Source organism: Anser brachyrhynchus (assembly GCF_964034855.1).
Source record: "Anser brachyrhynchus genome assembly, chromosome: 1".
Classification (NCBI taxonomy): Eukaryota; Metazoa; Chordata; class Aves; order Anseriformes; family Anatidae; genus Anser; species Anser brachyrhynchus.
Genome location: NC_137694.1, coordinates 197,926,457 through 197,954,087, shown reverse-complemented (window position 1 = coordinate 197,954,087; position 27,631 = coordinate 197,926,457). Strand labels below are relative to the sequence as shown.

General features: G+C 35.8%; 1 protein-coding gene across 2 annotated transcripts in view; it reads left to right on the top strand.

Moving 5' to 3' along the window:
• Nucleotides 1-27,631, top strand: part of ARHGAP42 (Rho GTPase activating protein 42) — a 171,858-nt gene that overhangs the window by 128,276 nt on the left and 15,951 nt on the right. For both annotated transcript variants that reach the window (XM_080592385.1, XM_080592386.1), the window contains exons 8-20: nt 2,488-2,617; nt 5,949-6,049; nt 6,984-7,093; nt 8,443-8,521; nt 9,534-9,573; nt 10,731-10,793; nt 12,681-12,755; nt 13,448-13,532; nt 14,777-14,835; nt 15,663-15,768; nt 20,355-20,514; nt 22,654-22,798; nt 25,603-25,983. In XM_080592385.1, the coding sequence (XP_080448511.1) occupies nt 2,488-2,617; nt 5,949-6,049; nt 6,984-7,093; nt 8,443-8,521; nt 9,534-9,573; nt 10,731-10,793; nt 12,681-12,755; nt 13,448-13,532; nt 14,777-14,835; nt 15,663-15,768; nt 20,355-20,514; nt 22,654-22,798; nt 25,603-25,983 (1,534 nt within the window). The remainder of the gene's footprint in view (nt 1-2,487; nt 2,618-5,948; nt 6,050-6,983; nt 7,094-8,442; nt 8,522-9,533; nt 9,574-10,730; nt 10,794-12,680; nt 12,756-13,447; nt 13,533-14,776; nt 14,836-15,662; nt 15,769-20,354; nt 20,515-22,653; nt 22,799-25,602; nt 25,984-27,631) is intronic.

The window sequence follows — 27,631 nt, the reverse complement described above, 5'->3', positions numbered from 1 at the left end:
TAGCTCCTCTGGAGTCAGAGAAGCTACAACAGTTGAGAACATCTGACATCAGCTTCTGTGGATAGCACCTTGGCTTTTGTGCTTAGAAAGTAGGAAACAGGTCTGGGAGTGCATGCACACTTCAATGCGTCCAGATCATCTGCTGGCCCCTGTGGGTTACTGGAAAATAAAACAATGACATTTTCCCTCTAGCATCTTGCTATTGCAGAGGTATGTTTGCTTAGCATTGGAAGACAGCACTGCCTTAGCGCTATTAATGTAAATCTGTATTCTCAGTAGTAATGCACTATTCCAGGTTTCGCTGCAGTCCTCTGTAGTCCTTTCCCTTTTACCGCTGTTGTTGGCATGTAGGTGTAGATCCCATTTAAACTGCTTCGTGAGGAAATCAGACAAAACCTCCTAGTTGATTGACCTTTTCCTCTGGGATCAAAATGCAAATGTTCTCTGACTGTAAAGCCTCTCAGCCTCTTCTCCTTTCAAATTAATTTATGTATTTGCTACATTTCTTTCACTGCTGAGACTTAGATAAAGGCACAAGGGGTCAGTGTTGTTGCACAGCTCAGTTTCAGTGAAAAATGTGCTTCAGTTCAGAGACTGATTTAGTTTAATGTGACAAGGCCTGATAGGAGCATGAGTCCACAGCACAGACCAAAACTGGCATTGTAAGTCTGTGTGTTAGTATGTTCTATGCACATATCAGTAGAAACCAAATTATTAAAGGATTTTTTTCAATTTCAATGTTAATTAAGAAATAGGTAAACAGATTATTTTGTTAAATAGTATTTAAGTACAACTTGAATATGTAAATAGGTTGCAGAGGTAGTGGGAAATGTAAAGTTGAGCAGTAGGAGCAACCTATTATAATATTTTTAAAATATATTTATAAATATATATATTATATATTTATTATATATAAATATATAATAATATAAAATATATTTATACATCAGATAAACATATATATATATACACACACACATAAATAGTGACCTACAGTATATTGCTTACCACTATTACACAGAAGTTTGGATTATGGCTCCAGATCTAGGTCCACATCTGCTTTTTGTCAGCTGGGCTATCTATTGACTTGTCGCTCAGAGCATCACCCAACCTCATAATGATGAGCACTATTTTTTGGAGGGAGAGACAAAAACACTGAGGACAGTGTTCAGGGACAATTGTGTTCAGGCTGGCTATTGTAGCTCTCCGAGTTACCCCTCTCCATTGCATTGGGTGTTATAGTCTTGTAGTCTTGCAGAATTGTTGAATTCTGCTTGTGTTCTTAAAATTTTACAGGTTAGAGTAGCAGCAGTAAAAACAGTAGGAGGAGCAGAGGAGTGGCAGACCCTGCCCAGCTATTAATAGGTCCACTGTGTCTTCGTACAACCTGGTGTCATCTTCACTGTGACATCTGTGACACAATGTCCCACAAAATGAGGGGAAGTATTCACCAGTATATAAAGTCCAGACAATATCTTCCTGATTAGCTGGGATTAGATTCCATAAGACAACTTTGCAAAATGATTTTGCAAAAGCATCACAAAGATATTTATTCTGTTGCCTGTAGTAACAAAGTGCTCAACATCTCGTATATCAGTAGCAATCTATCGAATCTCTGGCACCTCATAATAATTCTCCTCTGCTACACCCTGTTAGGTATGTAGAGAAAAACCCTGGCCCCAGTGAATTCAACAGAAAAAAATGTTAATTTGCATGCATGTGCACATTAGTAAATATGAATTACCCACCTTTGTACTTGCTCAGCCAGCTGCCTGGTTACACACACAATATTTAGGGCAGACACAGCTTTTCCATGCTTGTGGCACACTTGTGCCACTTGTGACTTGTTTTTTACCTAACATAATTTTGTAAACCACATAACTGTGGTTTACACAGTTCTGTCAAACATTGTTAATGACAGTGTTCTGACTACCCTGAGTGTCAGCAGCCGTGGTATTACTGAAGGTATGGATACACAGTCTTCTGAAGCGTACTGCTTCCAATTGTGAGACTGCAAATGTCTAGAGGCATTAGCCTTGCATTAAGACAAACCAGTACTTTGCTCTGAACTGTACTTTCAGTGGTTCAGTGAAGCTTGGGGTTATGCTATCAGCACCTTCTAGTTTAGCCTGCCGTCTGTCTGTGTATCCTCGACTACACACAGAAAAAGAATGCATCTCTCTGCAAAATACTGTGTAAGTAAACATGAAGATACGAAATGGCATCCTTTCTGTGGTTAGCTACCTGCAGACTTGTGTGCTTAAATTGAGTTCTTCATTGCTGTGTTTTTCCCAGGCTTCTAGAGCAATGAATAATATTATTCTTGCACCCATTTTCCTTTCATGTCTACTGTAAACACTTCTGTTGTTCTCCATTTGAAGCAATCTCACTCCTTGTCATTATGAGTTCTTCGTTTAATCATTGTTTTTGTACTTGCATGAGATCATGTGGATTGATTTTTTTGTTTGTTTGTTTTTGGGGTGTTAGACCCGGAATAACTTTGAAAGCACGAGGCAGGAAGTGGAGAGACTCATGCAAAGAATGAAGTCCGCCAACCAGGATTACAGACCACCAAGTCAATGGACAATGGAGGGCTACCTCTATGTGCAGGAAAAACGTGAGTAAAGCAGATATACCATTTAATTTGACTTGAAAGGCGCAGCAATGCTGAGAAAGGCACAAGAAGGACGAGAAAATGATTTAGTTAGGATAAAGCAACAGCTCTGTGTTTGAATGTCTGCAGACCTCTCCTATTGTTGCTTCCCAAAAGAAAGGTTCAAAGAAAAAGAAGCGTTTGACACAAAAAGCACTCGGAGTAGCTAAGGCTGCTGACCCACCTGTAAGCATCTCATCTCCTGCTTCCTGGGTCCTTGTGGGTAGGTCTCTGCTTAGGTATGTCCCTTTGTGGGTAGGTCACCCCAAGTAACTGACTGGCAGCAAATTTGTCAAAGTCCCCTTGCACACAGCTCTCTGGCTGGCTGCCTTTCTCCTTACTGCAGAACTGCAAGCACTCAGGTCTCTGCTGTAGCTCCACCCTGCCAAACCCTTCTGTCTCTTCAGCTTTCTGTGCCTGAACAAGCTCTATAGTTCACCTGGCAGGAACAACCTCCACATTTTACCTGTCATCTATGCTGACCCAGCCACCGTAAGAGTAAATGACATGCACATAATAGAAAACAAAGGTGTGAGAAGAAAATATATCCAAATACAGTCTGCCACAGCTTCAAAATAGTTGCAAATCTGCACCTAATCATCATTCATGTCATCAGAAGTATCTGTCGCCACTGTTTTACACTCTAAATCATATAGAAGACCAAGCCAAATTAGCTGCATTAGGCAAGGATTATTCAAAATTCTTAGTAAAATGTTTTTCAGTGTGTGGGTTAACCAGATTTATTTATTCGTTTCTTTGATGTGAAATCTGCCAGATGCTAGAAAAGTATGTAACAATGTTTTGAGATAATGTGTATATGCTCTTGCAAGTTTGATGTTTGTTCAAAAGTGATCAAATACTACTTTGTACTTGATTTCTCAATCTAAAAATAAATAGAAGGCATCTGAATGTAGAATTCCCTTGTGGGACTTGGCTCCACTTAACCTCAGTTTTGAGAGTATCTTCTTCTCCTTCACTGCTCCTCCTTCACTGCTCCTCCTTTAGACAATAACTCAAGAGACTGCATGGAATTATAGTTAATTGATTTTCCAGATGACATCATGAAATTACTCTTTATTCCATATGTGAGCTAAAATAAAGAAGCTCAGTGCTTATCATAGTTAACCTCAGCCACTTTTACCCTCAGTAGCACTGAAAGCATGAAGAAGACCCTTTATGTTTTAATTGAGTAATAATGATAAATGAAACCTGTGTTAAGTGGAAATTACATTGAGCCTTGTTAATGGGAGAGGGACAAAAGGAGTGAAGCACTGGGCACATGCTGTGCTTCATTAAATAGTGAGAGGCCAACTTGACATCCTCCTACTGAAAAGATATTTGTTCATTAGTGTACTCTGGAGTAAGGGTAACAGGATCTGTAATCCGTGTGTCAGAGGGGAAGGTACTAACTGTGTATTTCCTTGTCATGCGGGTTGACTTTCCTGCAAACAGCATCCCATAGGCTCTTGCCAAATTATGGACAACAGGCTTAAATGTTCACTATTCTTGAAAGTAAATTCTGTGTATTTTTATTACTGGTATTTGTGGTGGTAAATATGTATTTTGAAAAAGTGGCAGTAGGCTATAAATTACTTCTTTCAGATGGACAGTCATGAGTAACAGAATTAAAGTTAAAACCTAGGTGTCTGGCTACAATTTTTTAATAAAAAAAAAAAAAACAGATGACTTCTAAACTCATTTACAACTTCTTTGAGATGGCTTATCCTTCTAAAAGAGCTAAATAAATGGAACTGTACTCTGACACTGAGACCAGCTTGCACTAGATATCCCATGTTCCTTGTTAAATTTCCGACTGCCAAAATTTGGGGATAAATGTCTAAGTTACCTGTGTCCATGTGTTACCTACTAAGCATGAGTGCTCCCAGTACAATTTAATGTACCAGTGCAGATATAGCCATGATGTTCTGGCCCAAGGAGCTGCAGTCACACTGCAAAAAAACTTGAATTATCCCATCTCCTGCAGCGCAACACTCCTTTAGATGTGTCTGTGAGATTCAGGGATCTTATCCTAATCTTTGGCTGTGCTAAGAAATGGAGGGAATTCTGGAAATGGCAGGATTTACTTTGTCCTCACAGCAAAGAACTGTAGGTAGTACAGGCATTATAAGTGCCTGTACCTAATCTGAGTTAGTAGCCAAAGTTGTGCTTAAGTTCAAGGGGGCTTTCTGTTTAGACTCACTAGAGGTTCATAGCAATGCCTGAGCAAAGGCATCAGAAATCAGATTTTGCAGTCAGATTAAGTACTGTGGTGTGACCTCTCCAGGATAAAGGATGCTCCACTTATCTGGGGATTGTTGTAGATTTCATGTATGGCTAGCTAAATCAAAGACTAGTGAATTCCGAAGTACATTATCTAATGGTATTGTGAGCATAGGTAATTGTCAGTTTGTGGACTGTTTTGACTTTTGACTATTTATTCCTCTCCATGTGCCAAGATAAATGTGTTTTCATCTTTTGAAAGTATGGCCCTGTAATCCTCGTCTCTGACCACGGCGAATTCTCTTAGGGATCAGCCTTCTTTTCAGACTCAGTGCCACTGTTATACCCACCTCTTCCCTGGCAGGACACCATTCCAAGGGATAAAAGGCCAGTGTTTCTTGCTGAAGGTGCCACCTTCAGCATTTTACCCCTTGTCTCTAAATCACTATTATTTTAGAGTCCACTGTTCCTTTTCTTGTCCATTCTTGTAATAGAATCATCCTCCAGTGTTCAACTACATAAATTAACTCTATGTCTGAGCCATTGTCATTTTATCCAATGTCCTAAAGATAACAGGTATCAGAATAAAGATCCTATGATGTTACCAAAAGCATTCGTTACCTTCAACGAGAGCTCTGAAAGTAAAGGAAAATATGTTCTGTTTTCATGAGTTTGTCCAATTTTCTGAGACTGCTACTAGATTTAAGTTTTCCTTCAAAGAAAGAATGTAATACTGAATCCTAGTGCTTTACTTCTGTTGATAAAAATCTTTAGCTGTATTTCCTAAGCAGAATAATCCTCAAGATCTGCTTCTATCTGTCTATCCTATCAAAATGCTGTTACCTATCTAGTTGCTAAAGAAAATCAGTCTGCTGGAACATGAAGCAGAGATTGATGAAAATTAGACCTGAACATGTTCAAATTCAAAAATCTGTTTTTTTTTTATTGTATTTATTATTTTGTATGCTACATATGGATCCTGTTATATTTCATCTATGTACTGTGTTTAACTCCAAACAAAATAGTGATAAAATACCTAAATAATTATTTCTAATACTATCTCTCTTTAATTTAGGGCCACTTGGATTTACATGGGTAAAACATTACTGCACTTATGATAAAGGAACAAAAACATTTACAATGAGCATAGCTGAAACAAAATCTGGTGGAAAAGTGGTGAGTCTTTAGCACATACATATATGTACCATACTTTACATTAAGCATTCAGGAAGTGTTAAAAGAAAAAGATTTGGTGGAAAGAGTTTAAAGCTGTTTTCATACATGATGCAGTGTATGTTTTATATACATACACAACATATTTAAATAATAATATTTCTTATATAATATATGGACCATATGTTAAATAACTCCTCTAATATAGTAGTTCCAAAAAGCAATCACATTTACACAGTAGTAGAATGGATGAGGTTTGAAAAAGAGCTCTAGAGGTTGTTTATTCTGGTCTCCATGCTAAACAAGATATCTGAATATTTCCATGATACTTAGAACAATATCCATTGTTCTTCCCTCATTCACTGAGCTATCTTTCACATTGTAGTTGGCTGTCAGGTTGGTCCTGCATGATCCTTCCCTTCATAAATTCCTGCTGACTACTCCCAGACTCCTTCTTGTTCTTAATATGTTTGGAAATGGCTTCTGGTACAGATGTTGCACCCATCTGTAGTTCCCCAGGTCGTCCTCCTTGCCATTCTTGAAGATAGGAGTGACATTTGCTTTCTGACACCCCTCAGAACCACCCCCCTGTCAATTACCACAGCCTTTCAAACATTATCAAGAGTAGCTTCACCATGACAGCAGCCAGAACTAGGAGTTAGACAACTTTATATTTTCATCTACATGTGACAGAAGTATATGACACTTGTTTTAACATACAGCATTCAATCATATATGCAAATGTGAAGTTTTGAAGTTAAGGAGCTCTCTGAAGTATAACATTACTTAAATAACAAATAATATAAAAATACAAAAAAAATGACAGAAAGCAATTAAGTGTAGTCTTTGTATACAGAAAAAATACTGTAAACGTTCATAAATATTTTTAAGCCCCAACATACTGCCTGTACTAATTTTGTTTTGTTTTGTTTTATAGAACGGCCTTGTCACAAGCTCACCAGAAATATTCAAGCTAAAATCTTGCATCAGGAGAAAGACGGATTCAATTGACAAACGGTTCTGTTTTGATATTGAAGTATTTGAGAGGTGTGAATTCTTTTCATTATGTTAACAAAGTAAATATAAATAAAAAATAAAAGCACTCACAACCAATATATAGTAATTACACTTGTAACAGGGACATATATTTTTCAATATGCTTGCATCCAGACAAACCTGGCTTTCAAGACCTACTACTTATTTGTTCAAACCTGTTCAATGTATTTATTGTCAAAGTTTCATATGGATTTCTTTTGTGTCTATCTATATTTCAAGTTACATATGCATCTTCACATTCCACATAAGTAATGCGCTGAGGCTGGTAGATCTTGTGGTGGTAGGGGGCTGTTACATCAGCATGTCCTGATCTCCTCATTTACTGGAGATATAATAGAAGAAATTAAATTGTTAATAGAAAATTATTTTTAGTAAATGTTGATAGAATCATGTATAGATATATATATGTCACATCTGTATTTTGCAGTAATATTAGTCTCTTGTGATCATGCTAGAGCTAAAGTTGAGATTTGTCCAATCTTGATATTAGGAACAAGGCTTGCTCCTCCTTGAATGGTTTGGTGTATGTGTCGATACATATTTTGCTATTTTATATTTTCCAGTAGCTTTTTTGCATGTTTTCTAAATACAAGTTTAAAACGGAGGTCTTTGAGTGAAGGTGGAAAAGAACAGTGGTTTATTGGTTATTTATTTTTATGGTGGAAGATAAATACCTACTAAAGGGTATATTGTTTTTATTTGTGAACCTGCCATAGAAAAACTACAGTTCTGGGCAATCTGTTGAAGGTTTTGAGGAGAGATACACTGCATGAGTGTAGGAGCAAGACTTTTTTGAAATGGGCTGTCTCTTGGGCGCTCTGTGTTGGCAAATGAGTGAATTAATATCATAGGATTTCTTAAAGAAGTTGCTTGTGTGTGATCACAAATATAGACAAGATTCTTTGTGTTTACACATCTGTTCATATAATAATTTTGGGAATAAAGATTGAAATTGTTTCCCTTATCCCTTCACTGGTTCCCATGAATATTTTTCTATGCAGTGTGAAAGTTTCGTCAAGAGAGAGAATATGGCACTTTTTAAACTTGTATCGCAATAGTTAGAGCACAACCTGCAGAATAAACAGTTTTCTGAATCGTCTAAAGCAAAAAAACAAAAACAAACAAACAAAAAAAACACACCTGCATCAAGGCAGTTGGCTTCAGTCGCCATACCTGACATACAATCTCAAAGTGCAATTTCTAGGCAACCCTTTTAGGGCATGTTTCTTTTGACCTATTTTGGATGTCCTTTGGGGGATTTGATGACTTTAACTCTGATTTTGGTTACTGTTTGAGAAAAAGAAATTAGTAACTTCGGTGTGTGTGTATGTTTTTGACAGACCTGGAATCATCACACTGCAAGCTTTTTCAGAATCCAACCGAAAACTGTGGCTCGAAGCTATGGATGGAAAGGAACCTGTAAGGATATTTGTCATTTCCTTTTTATTTTTACAGCTTTATGACACACGTGTTAAAGAAAGAAGCCAGTATACATTTTAGACATAAAATTTATTACAATACAGTACAATAAAGGCAAATACAGTTCTGTTCTTCATAAAACACAATTGCAAATGCACAGTGAAGATAGGTACAAATTAGTGAAGTTAGAACTATTAGTGCATTTAGACCTTTATTTATAGTTGTGTTTTTGTTTTTTTTTTTTTAGGATATTTAGTGTTTCATAATAATAAGCCTATTGTCATATAAGGTTTGTGGTTCAGATTAAATTTGCAAAGTGATAGTTTCTACAATGGTAAAGACAAACCATCTTTTAGGCAGTGTCATGAAGTAGGCAATAAGTAACATCTTGAAAAGCACTGCAGAGAGTATAAAAATGTGTTGAAAGCTAGTAAGAGACAGGTTTATCTGAGATTTCTTCTCACTCTTAATCAGCTCATGAAACTGTCACTGAATGAGGTGATGCCAGACCTGTACCCAAGGGGAAAAAAATGGTTGATTGGTTTTATGAGATAGATAAGTGTTACAAAGCTTCCTGCTTGACTGAAACAGTGCAGAAATTAAATCAGTCTTTGTATAGATATTTAACCCATTTGCAGTCTGCAAATCTGACTTCTAACACGTTTTACGTGCCTATAAATTTAATGTTTATTCCTAGTCAATCTAGAATGTCAAGGCCTGAATACGTTTTTGGGACAGGTCCTGCTGGCTGTACGCCTTCTCCCTAGAGGTGCAGAACATCTGTGTATTTTACTCAGAGTCCAGCTGTGCATTGTTGCCCTCTCCACCTACTCAGTTCCTAACAAGGGGCTGCTGTGGAGGAAGTGAAGGGCTTGGTCGGCTTTCCCATAGCAGCAAGCTAATAAGCAGCATGTCACAGCTGCTTAAGAGCTATCAGCAAACCTAGCAATAAAGAACTTAAAGCTACAAACATTGACATTTCGTGAGTTTTTTTGTTGTTTTTTTTTTCCAGATCTACACACTACCAGCCATTATTAGCAAGAAGGAAGAAAGTAAGCACTTTATTTATGAGGATCTACAAAATATTCCTAGATTTCTGTAATGGCCTTATTTCTGGATGCGTGTTTTCTTTCTAACGCTATGAAGATACTTTAAGGTGTCTTTTTGTTGGATTACCTGATTGGGATATATGAAAGCACATCCTAAGTTATATAAACTATATGAAAGACTTCTCCTACTGTATTACTATCAAACACAAATTGGAAGAAAATTTGATTTGGTCAAAAATGGCAATATATTTAACAAATCTGCAAAAGATCTATATCTGCAATCTGTATACCTAAATGTAAATATTATGCCTGTGTGTAAATAATATGCCTGTGTGTTGAAGTAATATCTGTATGTATCACATCTTTTGTTTGTAGGTATATTTGCATCCATTACATATACACTGAATAATAAAATGAGTATATGTAGAGACATTATGCGATTTATCTGTGTAATTGTATTATATTAACATCTGTACACAAATATGTAAAAATATTTTAAATATGTTTGGGTATATATAACAGAGAGGGAGAGAGAGATGTGTCAGATATTCCCAGGTGTCTTCACAGGAAGTTTATCTGAGACTCTGGAAATCTACAATTTAAGCCAGTATGTCTGTTTTTTTATGTGATGGTGCTATTTTAATGGTGACAAATATGCTGCTATAAAATCTCTATTTAGTTCGATAGAGCAATTAGTGTTGAAGATAAAAGAATTAATGAGAAACACATTCACTCAAAATAACCTCAATAATTAAAGTCAATACCAAAGATTGTTTTTCCCATGTTACCACTTTAGGAGCAGTTATGTGCAAGGAACAAAGAATATTGTTGTATTAAAACCAGTGAAAATATTCTGGTCATAATGTTAAGTCCTCAACTCTTAAAACCATTTCCCTCAGCAGAGGGAAGGGAATTCAGTAATCTTGTAAAGGAACAACCTTTCAGTTCTATGTGTTACTGATTTCTGAGAAAGATGGTAGAGTGTTTCCCTCCTCATGATGAGAAAGTTGGATCTTCAGTGCTAAAGATATATCTAGATGATGGCATTATAGAATAAGTATCATAATCACATGGTCCTCTCTAACTGAAATGTGAATGTTGCTAAACATGGAGATTTTGTGTGTTGATGAGATGCAAAAATACTTTTCTTATCTTTCTAGTGTTCTTAAATGAAGCAGGTTTCAACTTCGTGAGGAAATGTATCCATGCTGTAGAAACAAGAGGTGTGTATTAAATCACAAATGATGTATTAGATTATTATGAATATTTTTCTCAAACAGTACTTTGCGTCTACATATGTTACAGCTCTGTTTTGGAATGTGTTCATCATTCAGTCTGCACTCTTCACATTTCATGGGTGTGCTTTATGCTTAAAACCATTGCCACAAGTTCCAACAACAGTCCTTAGCATATCACTAAAGCACTGGGGGGAGGGTTGTTTTGTTTTGCTTTTTTACATTTTCAATAGTTTTATGTTGTTTAGACAGCTTAACATACAGTTGCACACGTCGTTTAGTCTAGGTCTTTAATTTGTGTGCACTGAATTGTGCTTTTTCCTGATGAAGCTGAGACTCCCAACTTTGTTTTCTGGCGTGAAACATAACGAACAAAAAGTAGATGGTGTGAACACTCTCTGCTGGAACATCTTTGTGGTAGAGCCTGATGTCTATCATTTCATCCAGTCATTTTGCACATGGTTTAGTCATTTTTTTAATGCTTAGAAACTAGTATATGCTAGTGGGAAAATAGGGGAAAAAAAAGTTGTACTATTCTTGAGGTGATATCTTGGAACTCACAGTAAGCTTTTTGATAGTTCCCTTTCAAACAAAGAGATGTAAGTATGTGGTCTTCCCTAAACAGAGATAATCTTATCTTGTCCATCCACTGAACTCTCAGTATGCAAGTCTGTTCTAATCCAAAAGCTGTGTGATCGCTCTGTGGAGCATTGAGCCCAACATAAATCCACTTTCTCAAGTAGCAGTGTTGTGTAGCTTTTGAACCACTGCTGACTCAAGAGATTGCATTGTTCTGAAAAAAAAAAGGTAAATTAAAAAAAAAAAACAACAACAACAAAAAAAAACCTGCAGATCAGATATTAAAATGTTGTTTTCAAATGAAAATTTGCAATTTTGAAATGATAAGACCTGAAGTAGGAAGAAGAACGTAATTACATAACAAAATTAAATCTACATATCAAGAGTTAGTTTTGAATATATCCTGCTAAAGATAAAAATCTGGCATCCCTCCTAAGGGATGAAGGGATGAACTGTTATCGGTTTTGTTTTTTTTCTCCTCTGGGGCACACAACCAGAGTAAATGAGAAAATTATTTTTCTGTAGTTTTTGCTGAGACACCAGTACAACAAAACTTAATGTGGGTTGAGAAGAAGAACAGGTCATATTAAAAATTGCTTTCTGCTTTGGATTTCCAAGTACTGCTGATTTTAAAAGAAAGCCAATAAAATTATCATAAGTGGAATCCTGAAACACTATGTTTTGAATATCACACATATCATTATTTGCTCTTAGTATCTGTGCTATTAAAAATAAAACAAACCTAGAATCTATGGGTAAATTGGGTCTTGACTGTTTTTATTTTGTATGGAGACCACACGTAACGTAAATTCTGAACTACAATGTTCCAGCAGTATATGATGTATGTTTTTATTTTGGGTACAATTATTTCTCCTATAGATGTCAACCAAATTTTAGCTGGAAGGGGTAATGTAGATGCATAGTAATTCCACTGAAGTCTAGGCAAGACAAACTTGTTAGCATGTAATGTGTTTTAAGACTGCATTGGGGTCTAATTTTTCACTTTTGCCAGTTATCCTCTTGGTGTTTTCTAATATGTGTCATTTCTACGCAAGGGCTTCTGTTAATATAAAATTATGAATAGGATATGGCATGGAGTGGTGTGGATTCAGTGGAATGCATTTGTTAGTATCCCAGAAGAGAGCTCAATAGGATAAAGAAGTATTCAAGAATGTAATTTTACAATTTTCCATAAATAAATTTAGATGGTTTGAAAACATACACCAGGGATGCATCAATGTATATAGAAATAACCACATTTTCTCTATTTTCATTGTGCTTGTTTTCCCAATATAGGTATCACCATTCTGGGTCTGTACAGAATAGGTGGTGTAAACTCCAAAGTGCAAAAGCTGATGAATACCATATTTTGTAAGTAACTTAAGTGAACCTTTGTCTATAGCATGCAGCACATATACTATGATCCCTTTTGCCCTTTACTGTTGTACCCAGAAGAGCATCTTAATATTTACAGTTTTGTATGTACACTTACTACCACTAAATTGACTTTGCAGTCTTAAAACGAGCAGTCTATCCAACTAGTTTATTGTGTGCATTATTATTCAATTTCTCCATGCAATCATTGTTATACATGAGCAAATTAGTAATAAAGTGCATTTCTTCTTTTAGCATTAAAGTTCTATTTATTGGCATCTATTTGGCATTTTCAAGAAGTGTTCCAAAATTTAGTTCTGTAACACAGAATAATTCAGCGTAATAGACAATTATTCTTGTATTTCACTTTTCATGCTAGTTTGGCTGTCTGATGCCCGTCTTCAAATGTCCAAGCCAAATAAATTACTAATTCTCTGTTGACTTGGTCTTACTTTACATATTGATATAGTGCATATACTTACTGTTTACAGGTACTAAATATGAATGCTAAATTATTTTATTAATACTTTGGCAGGGATTAAAATATTTCAAATTGATCAAATTGGTAGTTAATCTGGCTAATAAATAATCAAATGACCTAAATGAATAATCTGTTAGCTTCTGTTTTGCTGCTTTTCTTGTCTGTCTGTTAGTCAAACCGTAACAATCCTAATTCAAATTTCTACCAGCCCCTAAATCTCCTCCTGATATGGATATTGATATGGAACTTTGGGACAATAAAACAATAACAAGTGGACTAAAAAACTACCTCAGGTAAGTATGATGAGCAAATCTCAGTATTCCTTTTATGTCCCATTAATCTTTTGCCTATTAGTATCATATTACATTTATTTTATCTATTAACATGGTAATAAGCAAGTATATAATCTTTCCTTTTTTATGTGTAGCAATATGTCTACCGTTTGTCACAAACTTTTCTGCCTTGTTAAGATAGTCGTCTCTTGTATAGATGTAAATTTGGTAGAATATAATTAACTGCATGTTTTTATGTAAAATCTTTTGTGTAAACTACAAAGCATGTTTTTTTGAGTTTTTCTTTTGACTCCCTCAAGCTGTGTACCATGATGTTTCATGGCATCATGGTTGGAGTAGAGTAAAAATCTCTGCAGAAATGGTAATAAACTATTTTTATCCGTAGAAGTTGGTATCTTCACAAGCAGGATATCCCTCCCACATTATCAGTTTCTCTTAATTATTTTTTTTTCTAATAACAGCCAGAATTTTCAAGAGTGTTAGCATTTCTGTTATAACTCTTTTTGGGGTATCAATATGTAATGTTGAAAATAAACACAATTAGAAGTATAAAATCCAGATGATGAGTGTTCTGTGCCTTCTAAATAACTGGATGTCTTAAAGCGTTCACCTAACAAAGGGCAGAACATGAGAACATATATGGAAAATATGCTTAGGATTTATAGTAGAATGTGTGTTTAAACTTCATTGAAACAACTGGCTGTTGAAGAAATGTATCATATATCTTCAGAAACACAGCTCACTTCAGGTCTTGTATTTGTGAAATTAGAATGTGAGCTAGCAGTAGCTGTGTTTTTGTCTCCCTAAGACAATTCACAGGTTTCTTTCTGAGGAGTGTTCTTTCAGAATGTCTCAGGTTAGACTTTCAGTATTAAGTTTCATCATGCGTTTTTCTTGGGCAAAAGATTATTTCTGCAGCCCTCTGTACCTTGTCCTGCAGTAGTAGTATTCCTGTTCCATAGTATGGAAGTCGTAACATAGTGAGCCACTGTGATGAAGACAGTGCTGGTAATATTTCTCTTCTTAACTTCTATGGTGACATCTGGTTCACTTCAAAGAGATTTTCAGACTGTGTACACGACTGAGTTGTATACTACTTCTAATGAGTGAATTGGGTTTCCTGGGACATAACAATATACATTATGCAGATATTGTGGGCTATCGTAATGACACTTGTAAAACCTAAGCAGACTTTGAGTGATGCATTGTTTCAAATGTTCTTTTAAATATTTTTTTACAACCAGGTGTCTTTCAGAACCACTGATGACATTCAAGCTGCACAAAGATTTCATTGTTGCTGTTAGTAAGTAAAGTAATAAATACACTTTAATGAAAGTAAATCATTTCTGTCCTCTGATCTCCTCAGTTATTATCCCTGTTTTAATCCTCGGTGTAGTATTCAGTAATCCTGGCAAGGATTTGAGTTCTTCCATTTCACTGTATATGACAGCACAGTGCCACATGAAAGCCCACAAAACAGAAAAGTCATACTAGTCATACTAGATGAAGCTGTTCAGTGGTTTGTTCTGATCTTTTTAGAGCTTCTGTGTGACTGCCTCCTGCATGAAATTTTAAATCTTGATTTGTTTGTTTGTTTGTTTTACAGAGGCTAATAATTCCTTTATATCATTCATCCCTCTCATCCAGGGATCTTTATTTTCCCAGCTTGCCCTGAGAAATTGGAGAGGAGTGATAATTACCTCCTTATCACAAATGGAGTAATTAGAGAGAAAGATAGTAAAATTGTTTTTCTAACAACTCCAGTTTAAAATTTGAAGTTATTTCCTCATTTCCTCTTGCCTTGATAAAATATGCTCAAAAATTTTAGATATTTTAAATATCAAGGAGTAAAGTCTTGGATTCCACTAAGTACAACACTCAGTCAAAATTGCCACAGATTTCGTTGACTTTGGTATTGGTGGTAACTGCTTTTGTCAAGTTGCTTGAAATCCAGATTCCAGAATGCTCTTGTAATAAATATAATTGAATTGTACTCATCATTTTGAAGGTTAGTTGGTTTTTGCTCCCTGCAGTGCATGTATGTATTGGCATACGGGCACTGCTGCTATTTTTAGTCTCACTTTAGCACATTTTCTAATTTATCAACAATATCTGTTTTCTGTTTAATAGAATCGGATGATCAGAACTACAGAGTTGAGGCAGTGCATGCGCTTGTACATAAATTACCAGAGAAGAACAGAGAGATGCTGGACATCCTTATCAAGCACTTGGTCAAGTAATTCTTTATTTTCCTCTGTTTCATATTATTATAAGTTGCAATCATTTTTGCTTTTAATTTGTCAGTGTTGCCTAATCCATTAGGGCAGTTGTGTTAAGACAGTGCCTCTTGAAATTATATTTGATTTCTGAAATACAGTTCTCAGTGTAGCTGAATAATGCTTACTGTAGAAGCAAAAATAAAAGAAACACCATGATGAGTCACCAAAATGACTGATTATGTATAAAATAAACTTCATGTTTTCATTCATAGTTCCTAATAACTACAGGAGTTGGAACTAATTAAATTTGAGAAACATCTAAAATTATGCTAAGGTTGACAAGAAATTACTGTTTTGGCCCCCAAACCATTTCAAAAATCAAGACTAGACTGGTCCTTCATGTTTTATCTTATTTTTATTTGTAACAGCTCTGAGGTAGAATGTGCTTTGAAAATATTAATTTGAAGGATTTTTATTTATATTCTTGATGGCTGTACAAATGTGTCCAAACCCACTTTTGAATCTCCGCAGTTCCATCAGCTTCTCTGAGTCTTAATTAAATATCACGTGGAAAATATTTTTATTTTTTTGAAGAGATGATCTTTCATCTCCATTGAATTACCCTTAGCATGCACTGTGAGACAAAAAAAAAGACAAGTTTTTGTTCTCTTCTGTCTCTCCGTATAACTAGCTATATATATATACATATATATATACATACCTTTATTATGTTATCATATATCCTGTTTCTGCATCAAACATTATTTATGTAAGTTTTTTTTAAAGTTTTTTCATTTTCACCAACTTTTGCTGAATACTTTTGTAAATATGTTAGGATGCTTGGAATGTGATACTGAAACAGCAGTTTTTTATTTAAGGCCCACATGATTGATGTATGTAGAAGATGTTATAAAGCACTCCGTATTGTTTTCATTCCATTCATTACGTCTCCACTGTTCTGCTTTTTGATCACAGCTTGAGCCACCTCTGCCTGCAGTACACTGCAGTGCAGCCTAATGCAGTTATTGATTTCTTTCGTGGACTTAAGAACATTGAAAATTTCTTTGGTGGAAATTATTTATCCCTTTATGTTATTTGTCCAAGGAGAGCTAGCATAATAGGGAACTGCTGTGAGTGCTTACACTGCAAAAACTGTTTAGGCAAACCTTGCATCTCATTAGACATGGGGTGACCCAGAGAACAGGAGGAAAGCAAGTTTTGTAAGTTTCTAACAAAAGAGTTATTTGATTAGTTAAAAATACAATATTTTCTGCTTTCTAGAAATGTAAAAAGTAGGGACTTTTAATGATGAATTAAAGATTTTTGTAAAAGCTGCTAGTCTGAAGGCCACAAAATTGAAATATATCAATCTAGGAATTGACTTATCTGTAGGCAGATTTAGTTGCAGGCAAACATTTCTTTCTTGACCTCTTTTCCTGAACTCTTTATTCTCACTGTTACCTCAGATGCGTTTTCAAAGAAGAACATGTCTGCAGTATTCCCTTCTTTAATTGTTCTCTTTAGCTCTTGCCTGTCTCAATTTTGATGTGATTTTCATTTCTGATAAATTTAAATCTTTTGGATTTATTCTGAAAACTTTCAGTTTGTCTCTTTCCAACATTCAATTCATCCCTTCTAATTGCTCATATAATTTTCCAGCTGTTGTTTATGCTAGCAATTCTAATGATCCTGAATTCAAAATTAGTCTTTGGAATGTATTAGTTATTTTACTTCCTTCTCTTTCCTACCCGTGTGGAGATTTTTCACGGAACAAATGATACGTAGAGTGCGTAACTTTATGTAAATGGATAAATATGAAGAAAATAATCATGGTTTTTTTCATTCTTTTGTTTAAAATCCCATTTTGAAGTGTATGTCCTTTTACTGCATTTATTTTTTCTGTTCAGTTCCTTTGCATATGCTCTTATGTCTACATAAAAATAGTATATGTTTAATGGTGCCTTATGAGAAGAGGATAATATTTTTCTTCCTTGGTTTAGGTCTTAAGGCCCTTAGGTTTCTGCCTACCTTGACTTCTGTGTCACTGTGCACAATTAAATAGGATCTAGATGTTGTGGGATGGAGCTCATACTAAAAACAATCAAAACCAGCAAATCCTGAAAAGCACTCTGGAGAGAGGTCGTGCTGCATGAATATACACTCAGTCAGCAGCTAGGCAAGAACTGGAGGTTTGGTGTTACTTTAAGATAGGAAACTCATTTTTTTGTTTTTAAACCTTCCTAATTAAATTATCAGCTTGTCTACTTTGAAGAATGGATCATTCTTTGGTATAATTTTATAGCACCATACCCTTCTATAGTAGATAGCCTGCAATCTGGTAGTATCAGAGATTTACTGAGGATACATCAAAGAAAGAGATTTTGAGGAGAAAGCAACTGCACATTAATAAATATCTTATGGCTACCTGAAATGCATGATTGCTTTGGCCTCTACCTATTCAGTAGCCCAGCAACAGTAGGACTAGGTCAGAGGAAAGTGCTTATCAAAATGATCCATTTACAAGCCTGTTTGTTTTTTTTTTGGTTTTTTTTTTTTTTCATTTTTGCTGGAAATTGAGCCTTCGAGATGCTTTGCAGAAAGTCCTTTCTGGTTACAATGTTATTAAATTCACCCTTCCTTTTATTAGCCAAGCTACCAAATTTGTCACCAAGGAAACCCAAACACAGTACAAACACTACTTTCTGTCCTATGCTGTAAGACTATGTTTGTGTAAGAGACCTTAACAATTATTGTGCAGCACAAAGCAGACTAACATTGCATAAAGCTTTTTTTTTTTTTTTTTTAGGTTTTCTAACAGACTTAGAGCTTAGTTATTCAAAATTCCATTTCATTAAGACACTAGTAGACTTCCCAAACACCCCTCAGCCAAACGTAAGATCTATTACAGAGAAACTTACATGGAAATAATTGGCTAAAAATATGCTTTAACAAGGTAAAAATTTACATGATTAGGCTTCCAAAAAACAATCTCTGCCACTGTGTCTAAGTAAAATTTGGGGATGTTTTTAGGCCTAACTTAATGAAACAAAATAGGAAATGTAAGAAGACAGGTATTTATTTTTCTGCAGTTTATATCACATTATCTCCTGTACAAACCTCTTTCCCATATTTCTTCTGATTCTCAGTGTAAATAAGGTGCTAAAGCATTCCTGTTCTGATTATGAAGGCAGTATTTACTTCATTATAGAAGTAATTCTAGTCTAGTTCACCTCTCTACCGAGATAACTCTACTGTTCATTCCCTCATTCAGTGTATCACTAGTGCCTACCCAACTGTGAGACTGAGAGAGGGTAGTCTGTGAGTCCAGATATGGGTTTGATCCTGATCCTTTCAAAATTTCCCAGCAGCTATGGGAAAATCTCAGTCTTTTTGTCACTGGCTTTCTAATCTGTAAAGGGATAGTATTTGTGTAATTTGCTACCAAACTTTGACATCAGACAGATCATTTTGCTAGCGTTTGTATAACATTAAGAACAAATCAAGATCCCTGAGAGTTTTATTGGAAGAAAAGCATGACAGATGTCTCCATAACCTTGATTAATGAATGCTGTCAGAGAAAAACAGAAGATATGGTTTGCTCCTACCTGCTCCTTCCAATGTTTTATAAATTTTACTGTTTCTTAATTTTAAAAGGTACAAGGGTTATTTTACTTATTTAAGAAATGGATAAAATAGTGTTTATCAGTTTGACAATAGTAATAGATAGCAGTAAGAAGGAAGAGGAGAATGTGAATGAGTACCTCTGACTCTATTTAATAGCAGATTCAGTAAGATTAAGCATTAAGGCAGTTATGAAAAATTTACTTGTCATTGTATTTCTCGGACATGTAAGGCAATGGGGCAGCTGTGACTCAGGAGTCACTGCCGCTTATTTTGAAGAATTTATGATGATGCAGATTTTATTCAGTAAATCTTATTTATAAAAGTGAACTTATAAGGAGAAAAAAGGATTTTGACGATTACTGATAGATGGTTTTCATGGCTTTTTTTTTCATGGCTTTTACAAGGCTAGTGTATTTTAAAGACAGAAGATGTCATTATGATCATCTGGTGTTTTATCTATACCACAAAAACAATGACACTGACCCCACTGCTCCTATGTTCTAGAGATATTTAGAGATCCGATTGCAATTTAAGTGTTTTCAGTAACTGTTTTCAGTAACTAAGTTTCTTTCCTTTGCATGAAAGCTAAGTACACCATTGACCTCTGTTATCACCTAATATTTTCAGTCATTTGAGTAATAAAGTTCCTGTATAATCATTGGAGATAGAGAGGTTCTTATGGTTCCTAATCTTTAGATGGACTGGATCTCTCTGTGGCTACATTCAGAGATGGTTCCTTTTCCCTATCAGTTATGTAAGGAACTTAGATGCTTACTCTAGGAAGACTTCCTTATTAGCCACTAAATTATTGTAAGATTGGAGCCTTAATGGAAATACAGTACTGGACTAGCTTTTAACTCGAGTAAATTTAAAAATGTTAAAATATTTTTAAAGGGGAGGCATGAATGTGAGACTTTGCCTGTTAAAGTTGTAGTTTAGCACAATTATTTAACTGCATATCATTTCTGTTCATTTAAAGGGTATCATTACACAGTCAGCAAAATCTTATGACAGTATCCAACCTTGGTGTTATCTTTGGACCAACTCTGATGAGAGCCCAAGAAGAAACTGTGGCTGCCATGATGAACATTAAGTTTCAGAATATCGTCGTTGAAATTCTGATAGAGCATTATGAAAAGGTAGTAGGAGCTTATCTGAATGTTTTGTGATAAAATGAAACTGAGATCTCATTTTTGTTACCATCCAAAAATTCTTAAGGATTGTCTGAATTCAGCATTTGTAGAAGGTTATTGATAGAAAGAGTACCTTTTTCCTACCCCATGCTATGGACCGGTACTCCTAGCAAGATTTTTGGGTATGAAAGGTATAGATACAAGACATAATCTCCTGTGCTTTGAAGGTGTAGTTCTGAATCTTCATTAGCTTTCTGAAGATTGCTGTGTCCTTCTCATATCTAGAAACAAAACGAGAAGGGCATACTTTGCTCCTTTGCTCTTCCATCTCTCACGCTAGCAGCTTATTGAGGTTCGCTCTGAGTGAACTCATGGATTCTCCTGTGTGTACACTTTGTGCATCAGCTCAGAGTCTTTCTGACTATTACTGTCTTTTGGGGATATGCTAGCTGCACAGTGGAGGTCAAGGCCCACCTACTGTCATGAAACCCCAGTCATCCTTCAGTTCCTCTTTTCACAAGCAGAGGATCTCGAGCAGAATCCCCATTTCTCTGTGCTCTGTCATTTTTCAAGTGTGTAGATACTACATCAAGCTGGTAAAAAGAAGAAAAAAATAGTTTCTTAGGTGACATTTTATCCCTAGTTACAGGTTTTTAACTTATCAAATCTTTGGGATTTGAAAGTTCCAACATTGAATTTCCTCTCCAGAAAATTACCAGCAAATTCAATACAAAGACCACAGTTGCACAACCAAAATGACCCTTGCTCTATTTCTCTGCACTGAGACATGTTTTTTCACTGATGTGATACTTACCAATTACTACTATGTTTTTAATATACTTCAAGAGCATCTCTAGTCCTCTGTTAAAGTATTTTCTACTATCAAAGTATATTTGCTTCCATCCACGTTTTGAATGGCACAAAGGTGTCTTCTCATTGTTCACCCCATCCTGTTCTAAGAGTGCCCTATTTATAAGGAATCCAGAAGTCCTTGCAGAGACACCTTTTGCTTGGTATTTAACCTACAATGCTTAGCCCTTGCTCCTTACACTATGGAGACTGAACACTTGTGATTCCTTCAGTAGCTTAACAGAACAGGCAATCTTTCTCTGTAGAACCCCTTCTCCTTGCCACAGAACTAATCACAATTCCTTCCACCAAATTCTGTAAGAGATACTTAATAGAGTTTACAAACACAGTCCACATTAGGAGAAATAAGTGAGGAAGAAGATCTGAAAGAAAAAGAAATCTTTTGGTTACATTTTTTTGTTTCAATCTTCCGCCAAGCCAGTTACCATTTTTAGTAGAAGTATACAAGATGATTTTTAGGGTCTTTCAATACCTCTACTGCAGGTGTGTTGAATATTGCAGAACAGGTGATATAAATGAAAGTCACCTAAATGAAAGTTGCCCAGCATTGTTCTTGGTGGCAGGCTTGCTGTTCTCATCAGCGAAGAGTTGTTAAAACTTTATGTATACCTATGTCAGATCCCAGTAGTCCTGAAACCTGAAAAGATTTGACCTGAAAAAATTTGGAGTTTTCTGTAACGAAGTACATAATTGACCAGTGATAGCAGGGGTACATGAAAGATAAAAATCAGGAGATGCTCCAAACCTAAAGGGTGATCCTCATCAAACTTGACTTGTTTGGCAAAATAAAGTAGTTTTCTGAAATCCAAATGGTTTTTAAATAAGTTACAACTATGACTCTTTTATGTGACATACAAAAGCTCTCACACGAACATAGAGAACAAAATTCAATCTTTCATAATATTTTTTTTTTAAATATACTTCTTAGGCAGGAGTTAGTAGTAAGTGCTTATTGTATGTTTCACAGTTTAGATTGTTAAGCACTTTGTAACTGGGACTAGAAAATAAAACCATTTAAACAAATATTTTTATATAATTAATATAAGTTTTATGTACAGCTTGTTGTTCACTAATCCAGTAATGTTCTTCCTGGATTGTAAAATCAGATCAGAATAAAGCCTATATTCTCTTAATTTACACTTTTATAATGTGTGAGACTATTACAGCATTCATTTCAAGTGCAGCAATTAAGAAAAGAAATGGATTATTAATGGAAGTCTAAGAGTACCTCTCTTGTTTATGTCTTTTTTCTTTTTTTTTTTTTAAATCATACAGATATTTCACACTGCACCAGACCCCAATATTCCTCTTCCCCAACCTCAGTCCCGTTCAAGTTCAAGAAGGACAAGAGCAATTTGTCTCTCCACAGGTCCACGTAAACCCAAAGGAAGATATACACCATGTCTAGCAGATCCTGACAGTAAGTTAGTGCATGTTGACTCATTATCTTCCTTTTTATGTCTTGCCTTTTAATTATCCTGAATAATATCCAGTAAATATTGTATTCCAATAATATAAGCATAACAGATGGATTTTCATCAGCTTTTTAACCTCCGTGAGTCACAGCCGCACTGCTGAATGACTGCATTCCTTACTTCTCTCAGAGGAGAAAGAATATTTGTTTTTAGGCAAGTCTTGTATTGCATACAGTGTTCAAAAATATTTTATAGTAGACTTTATAGTCTAATCTAAGTGTAGCCTGCTTTGAAACTCTGCAAAGTTCACTGTATGACATTCACCTCATTTGCTTGTAAGATGATTGTTAAGGTTTGGAAGCTGTAATAAATGCAATTTGGTCAAGGTCGGAGATCAAAACCATTACTTGGCTTTTTTCACATGCATGAAACTGTGGTCTTTGGTTCCAAGTAAACCACTGCCTAGGTTGCCAAACCACTGAAACTTTGTTAGTTTTTCTGGAACAGAAACAAACGCCCATATTTTTGTGAGAAACAGCGTACTCATCATATGACAATGTTTAACAGCAGGGAGCGATGTTTGCAGTTAACTGCTGCAAATGTGTGTTAATTTTCATGTAGAAGTGACTGTTTAAAAAGTTGCACTTCTTTCTTTTTCATCCAGAGGACCATCATTTATTACTTACTGGCCTTACCATTAAGAGGTATTGAAACTGTAGCAAAGAATAATTTGCCAACTACTGCAAGAGATTTCCAAAAGAACTTTTGTCTCCCCTAATTCCTCAAGAAGATTTACATTAAACTAATACAGTAAATTATTCCACAGTTAAGGTTATCTGTTCTGTAGGATCTATATTAACTCTCACGTCTGTAATGTTGGGAAATATATCCATGCTATGCTCTTGCATGGATGCTGCATTTTCCATGTATATATGTTACATACTTCCTGTTGATGAGAATTTAAATGTTGAATTAGAACAACAGCTGTCTACACATCAGTTGCCTATTTGAATGACATGGGATCCTTAGAGTAAAAAGTTACAGATGAGTTGTCAGTTATATACACCAGAAGAGAAATTGAGCAAGTTTCAACTGTTTCTCACTGTGTAACTTTTTTGCATTATTGTGGGGCAATTCTGTGCAAGTATTTTGCAGGGCACATGCAAGCACAATCTTCTTTATTCAGACGCATGCCTTCTGCTGGTGGCTGGACTGGAGCTAGCCCTGACCCAGGGACTCTCGACATGGGCTTTGCTTGTTGGTTCAAGCTCAGCATTTGCTACACAAGTTCCAGTTAAGATCTCATTTGTGCCTGGAAGGGTGAGGCAGGAGCACAAGTATTCTTGCTGAGTATCTCTGGCTGTGCCAGAGACAGATAAGAGAGAGTCCTGGCTTCCAGCAGTAGCTATTTCTGAAGTGCTAGATGGTTTTAAGTCATCATTTAAATGAAGGATGGACATTTAACTATATTTCAGGAATTTAAGGAATTTTATATGCCAGCAGAAAATGAAGTATAGATGCCAAGCTGTAGGGAATGATAGAAAATTATAGAAAATGCATCTGACAAATCTAGGCTCCAGCCTATCTTGCAATTTTCAAGAAACTAATGGTCTGTCAGGAGTAAGTTAGGGCACAATCTTGTCTGAAATACCGACATTCTGAGCAGAAGTGGACAGAATATTTCAAATTACTGTTCCAGTGGCACTACTGTTTTCACACCTACTAGGCAAGACACTGGTGTTTGTGAGTATTTTAAGTGGCTTTAGTCACCTGTTGCCAAGGACATTGAAACTTCTGGAGGCAAAAGCATCTGTATCATGTTGTTATCTTCTAAATACTATGTGGATGAAAAATAATGTGTGGATAAAAAATGTACGTTCCCTGCTTCTTGTGAAATTTGAGAGTTATATCTCCTAGCTGTGGGGAAAAAAATCTTATTAGAAACTAGCACATGACTCACTAGACTATTACCACATTTTTATGAATCCAATCTTTAAGATAACTCAGCTCTCACTATACTGTAGGCCAGTGCTTCCTCATTTCTGATGAGTGTTCGTAGCCTCATATCAACAAATTTCTTTAGGATGTTTCCACTTCTTGTTGCACAGTATCTTTGAAAATAATTAGATCAGCACAAACATTTTTGTGTAGGTAGGTAAACTTCTCTAATATCAGTCTAATTAAAGAAATTAATCAAATGTTCAATGTTAAAGTTGTAAATAACGGAATGAGTTGTCCTTCTACAGCACAGGGATTTCATGAGAGGTATGATGATTCAGAAAATAGCGTATCTGCAGATAGACTTATGGACTAGTCTTAGAGAGACTGCCAAGATCCTCAGCAACTTGGTAAACAAAGTAAAACTTAAGTATTTAAGTTGCTGGCAATAGAGTTATGCATTTCAGAACATAAATGTGACAAACACCACATTTGCTTTATTAAGCAAAGTAAGGTGCTTGTTAAAAGATATTGTGACACTAGAACTGTTTAATTTCCTACTGATATTTATATTGCAGGCAGTTCTTTGAAAATGCAAACTTTTATGTGAAATAGTACCACCATTATGTTCATCCACTCTAGAGAAATATCCACAAAATGCAGCTTTTTCAGGTTAAAGATAGGAATGTGTGAAACTTAGAGGAACTAAATTGTTATTTTGTCTTGAGAATGACTGTCGCTGGAACCACAGTTTAATGAATTTGATGACAAGTAATGTACAGGGGCTAAAGGTGGCATGAGAGAAATGTACATGGTAAGACAATGTAATTATCTTTTTATTTCTCTTTCTTCTCCCCTCCCTCCTGCCTAGGTGACTCGTACAGCAGCAGCCCAGATAGCACTCCCATGGGCAGCATTGAATCTCTCTCTTCTCACTCCTCTGAGCAGAACAGCACCACCAAATGTGCACCCCCGCAGCCCAGGGAGAAATCAGGAGGGATTCCATGGATTGCCTCTCCCCCTTCTTCTAATGGTCAGAAGAGTTCAGGCCTCTGGACTACAAGTCCAGAATCCTCATCAAAGGAGGATGCAACAAAAACAGACATGGAGTCAGACTGCCAAAGTGTAGCTTCTGTCACTGGACCAGAGAATGCCTCTCCACCAACAGATCTGACCAAGAAGAGTTCTTACAGTCTATCCGAGCTGAAAAGATCTTCAGGTTCATCGCTCAGATCAATTCCATCAGCTGAAGGTAATTTCCAAGGTCCTTTAGGACATCAGTGAGTTTACTGTGAGGCATCAGAAAACATGAAGTGCATTTGAAAGCTAATGATATTCTTTGGTCTTGTTTATTTTTTAACTATTGTGGTATGTTCTTTTCACTTTTCCAACTGCTTCTGACATATTTCTGTTGTCATCTGTACAGTTCACATAGCTTAAAAGTTACAATTTTTTCTTGGAATTTAGAGTACTCACTGTCCTGCTGTGCTTCACTGAGGCAACTAACTTGTAAGATGATTTCTGGCTTATAATATAGAAGAGTTGGTAGCTATGGTTTATCACTGTGTCAGAAGAATGAAACCTTGCAACATGATTGATAATGATCAAAGCTAGCATTTAAATTTAAAATCCCTTATGCTTAAGGCATCTAGTGAGTTACAGCTTTGTCTCTTCTTGTCCATGCCATGAAATGTATGTCTGAAACCCTCCCAACAGAATAGAGTCTTCATTCTGCCCTGCCTGCATGTTTTTGTTATCCAATACAGCAAGTAGAGTACCTCGAACACAAGATTATGGCTGAACATGTCTGTATATGGATGTACATGATGTTCAGGAACAATGATGAACTTGCAAACCCACCTTTAGTTTCAATGTGAAAGTTAGGAAACCAATCTTCCTGTTCAGTCAAAGAAGGATGCTGATTTGAAGAACACCCTCCTAGCACCTAAGAAGAACTTGTGTTCCAAACAAACCTGTAGAAAGGGTCCTTACAATATAGGGAAGGATGAAATTACAGCTTCTTAATATAGACACTTGCTTTACCTCTGTGAGTATATGAGATAATATTGACAGCTATCTGGAAATTACTTTAGAACAGACACTGTCGTGAAATGTTTTGGATTATGAAGTTTAACAGTCAGCTCTGAAACAATGAGCTCCAGTGGACCAAGTATTAGTGCTGAGTTTGCCACTGAGCCGTCAATACGATAAGTAATAGAGGTACAGGTAGGGTAAATATGTGTTTGTGTGGGAAGCACTAAAAGTTTAAGAAAGTTCTCTCCCCTGTGTCCCTCATGGTTTGTACAAGCTTTTTCCTACAACTCCCTAATATGAGTGAGTGTTAATTAATAACAAGATTAATATAGGTAGTGCTTTATAATTACAGAGACCTCTATATTTTAAGTGCCTTTAAAGCATCATTAAGCATCTGTTGTTCTTGGGAATAAAGAAACATAGAAGTAGATCCAGTTCTTGTCTTGCAAATGTATATGCAAACAAGGTAGCAGTCCACAGATCAGCTTAAAAAGCACATAAGACCATGCCTTGTATTCATTTTTTTTCATTTAAAAGCTTCATGAAGCTTCTGTGAATACTGAAATATTAATTCTTACAAATTAATATCATCTCTTTTCTTAGTGAATACTGCTTTTAGCAAGACTTTGAACTAGACGACTTCCTGAGGTCCCCTCCAACATGAATTTTTCTACAATTGTATGCATTGTACTACTTTATAAATGTTGAGGTGTTTTATTTTCACTTTTTATTGAAAGTACTATCTAGCCATTTAAGTGCAATGTAACTTTTTAGCCTTTACAATTTTAATCTCATTTCTTCATCCTTGCTGCTGGTCCTTTTCTCCTAGCTCTTTGTCTGAAAGGCTGTTTCTTCTAGTAAGTACT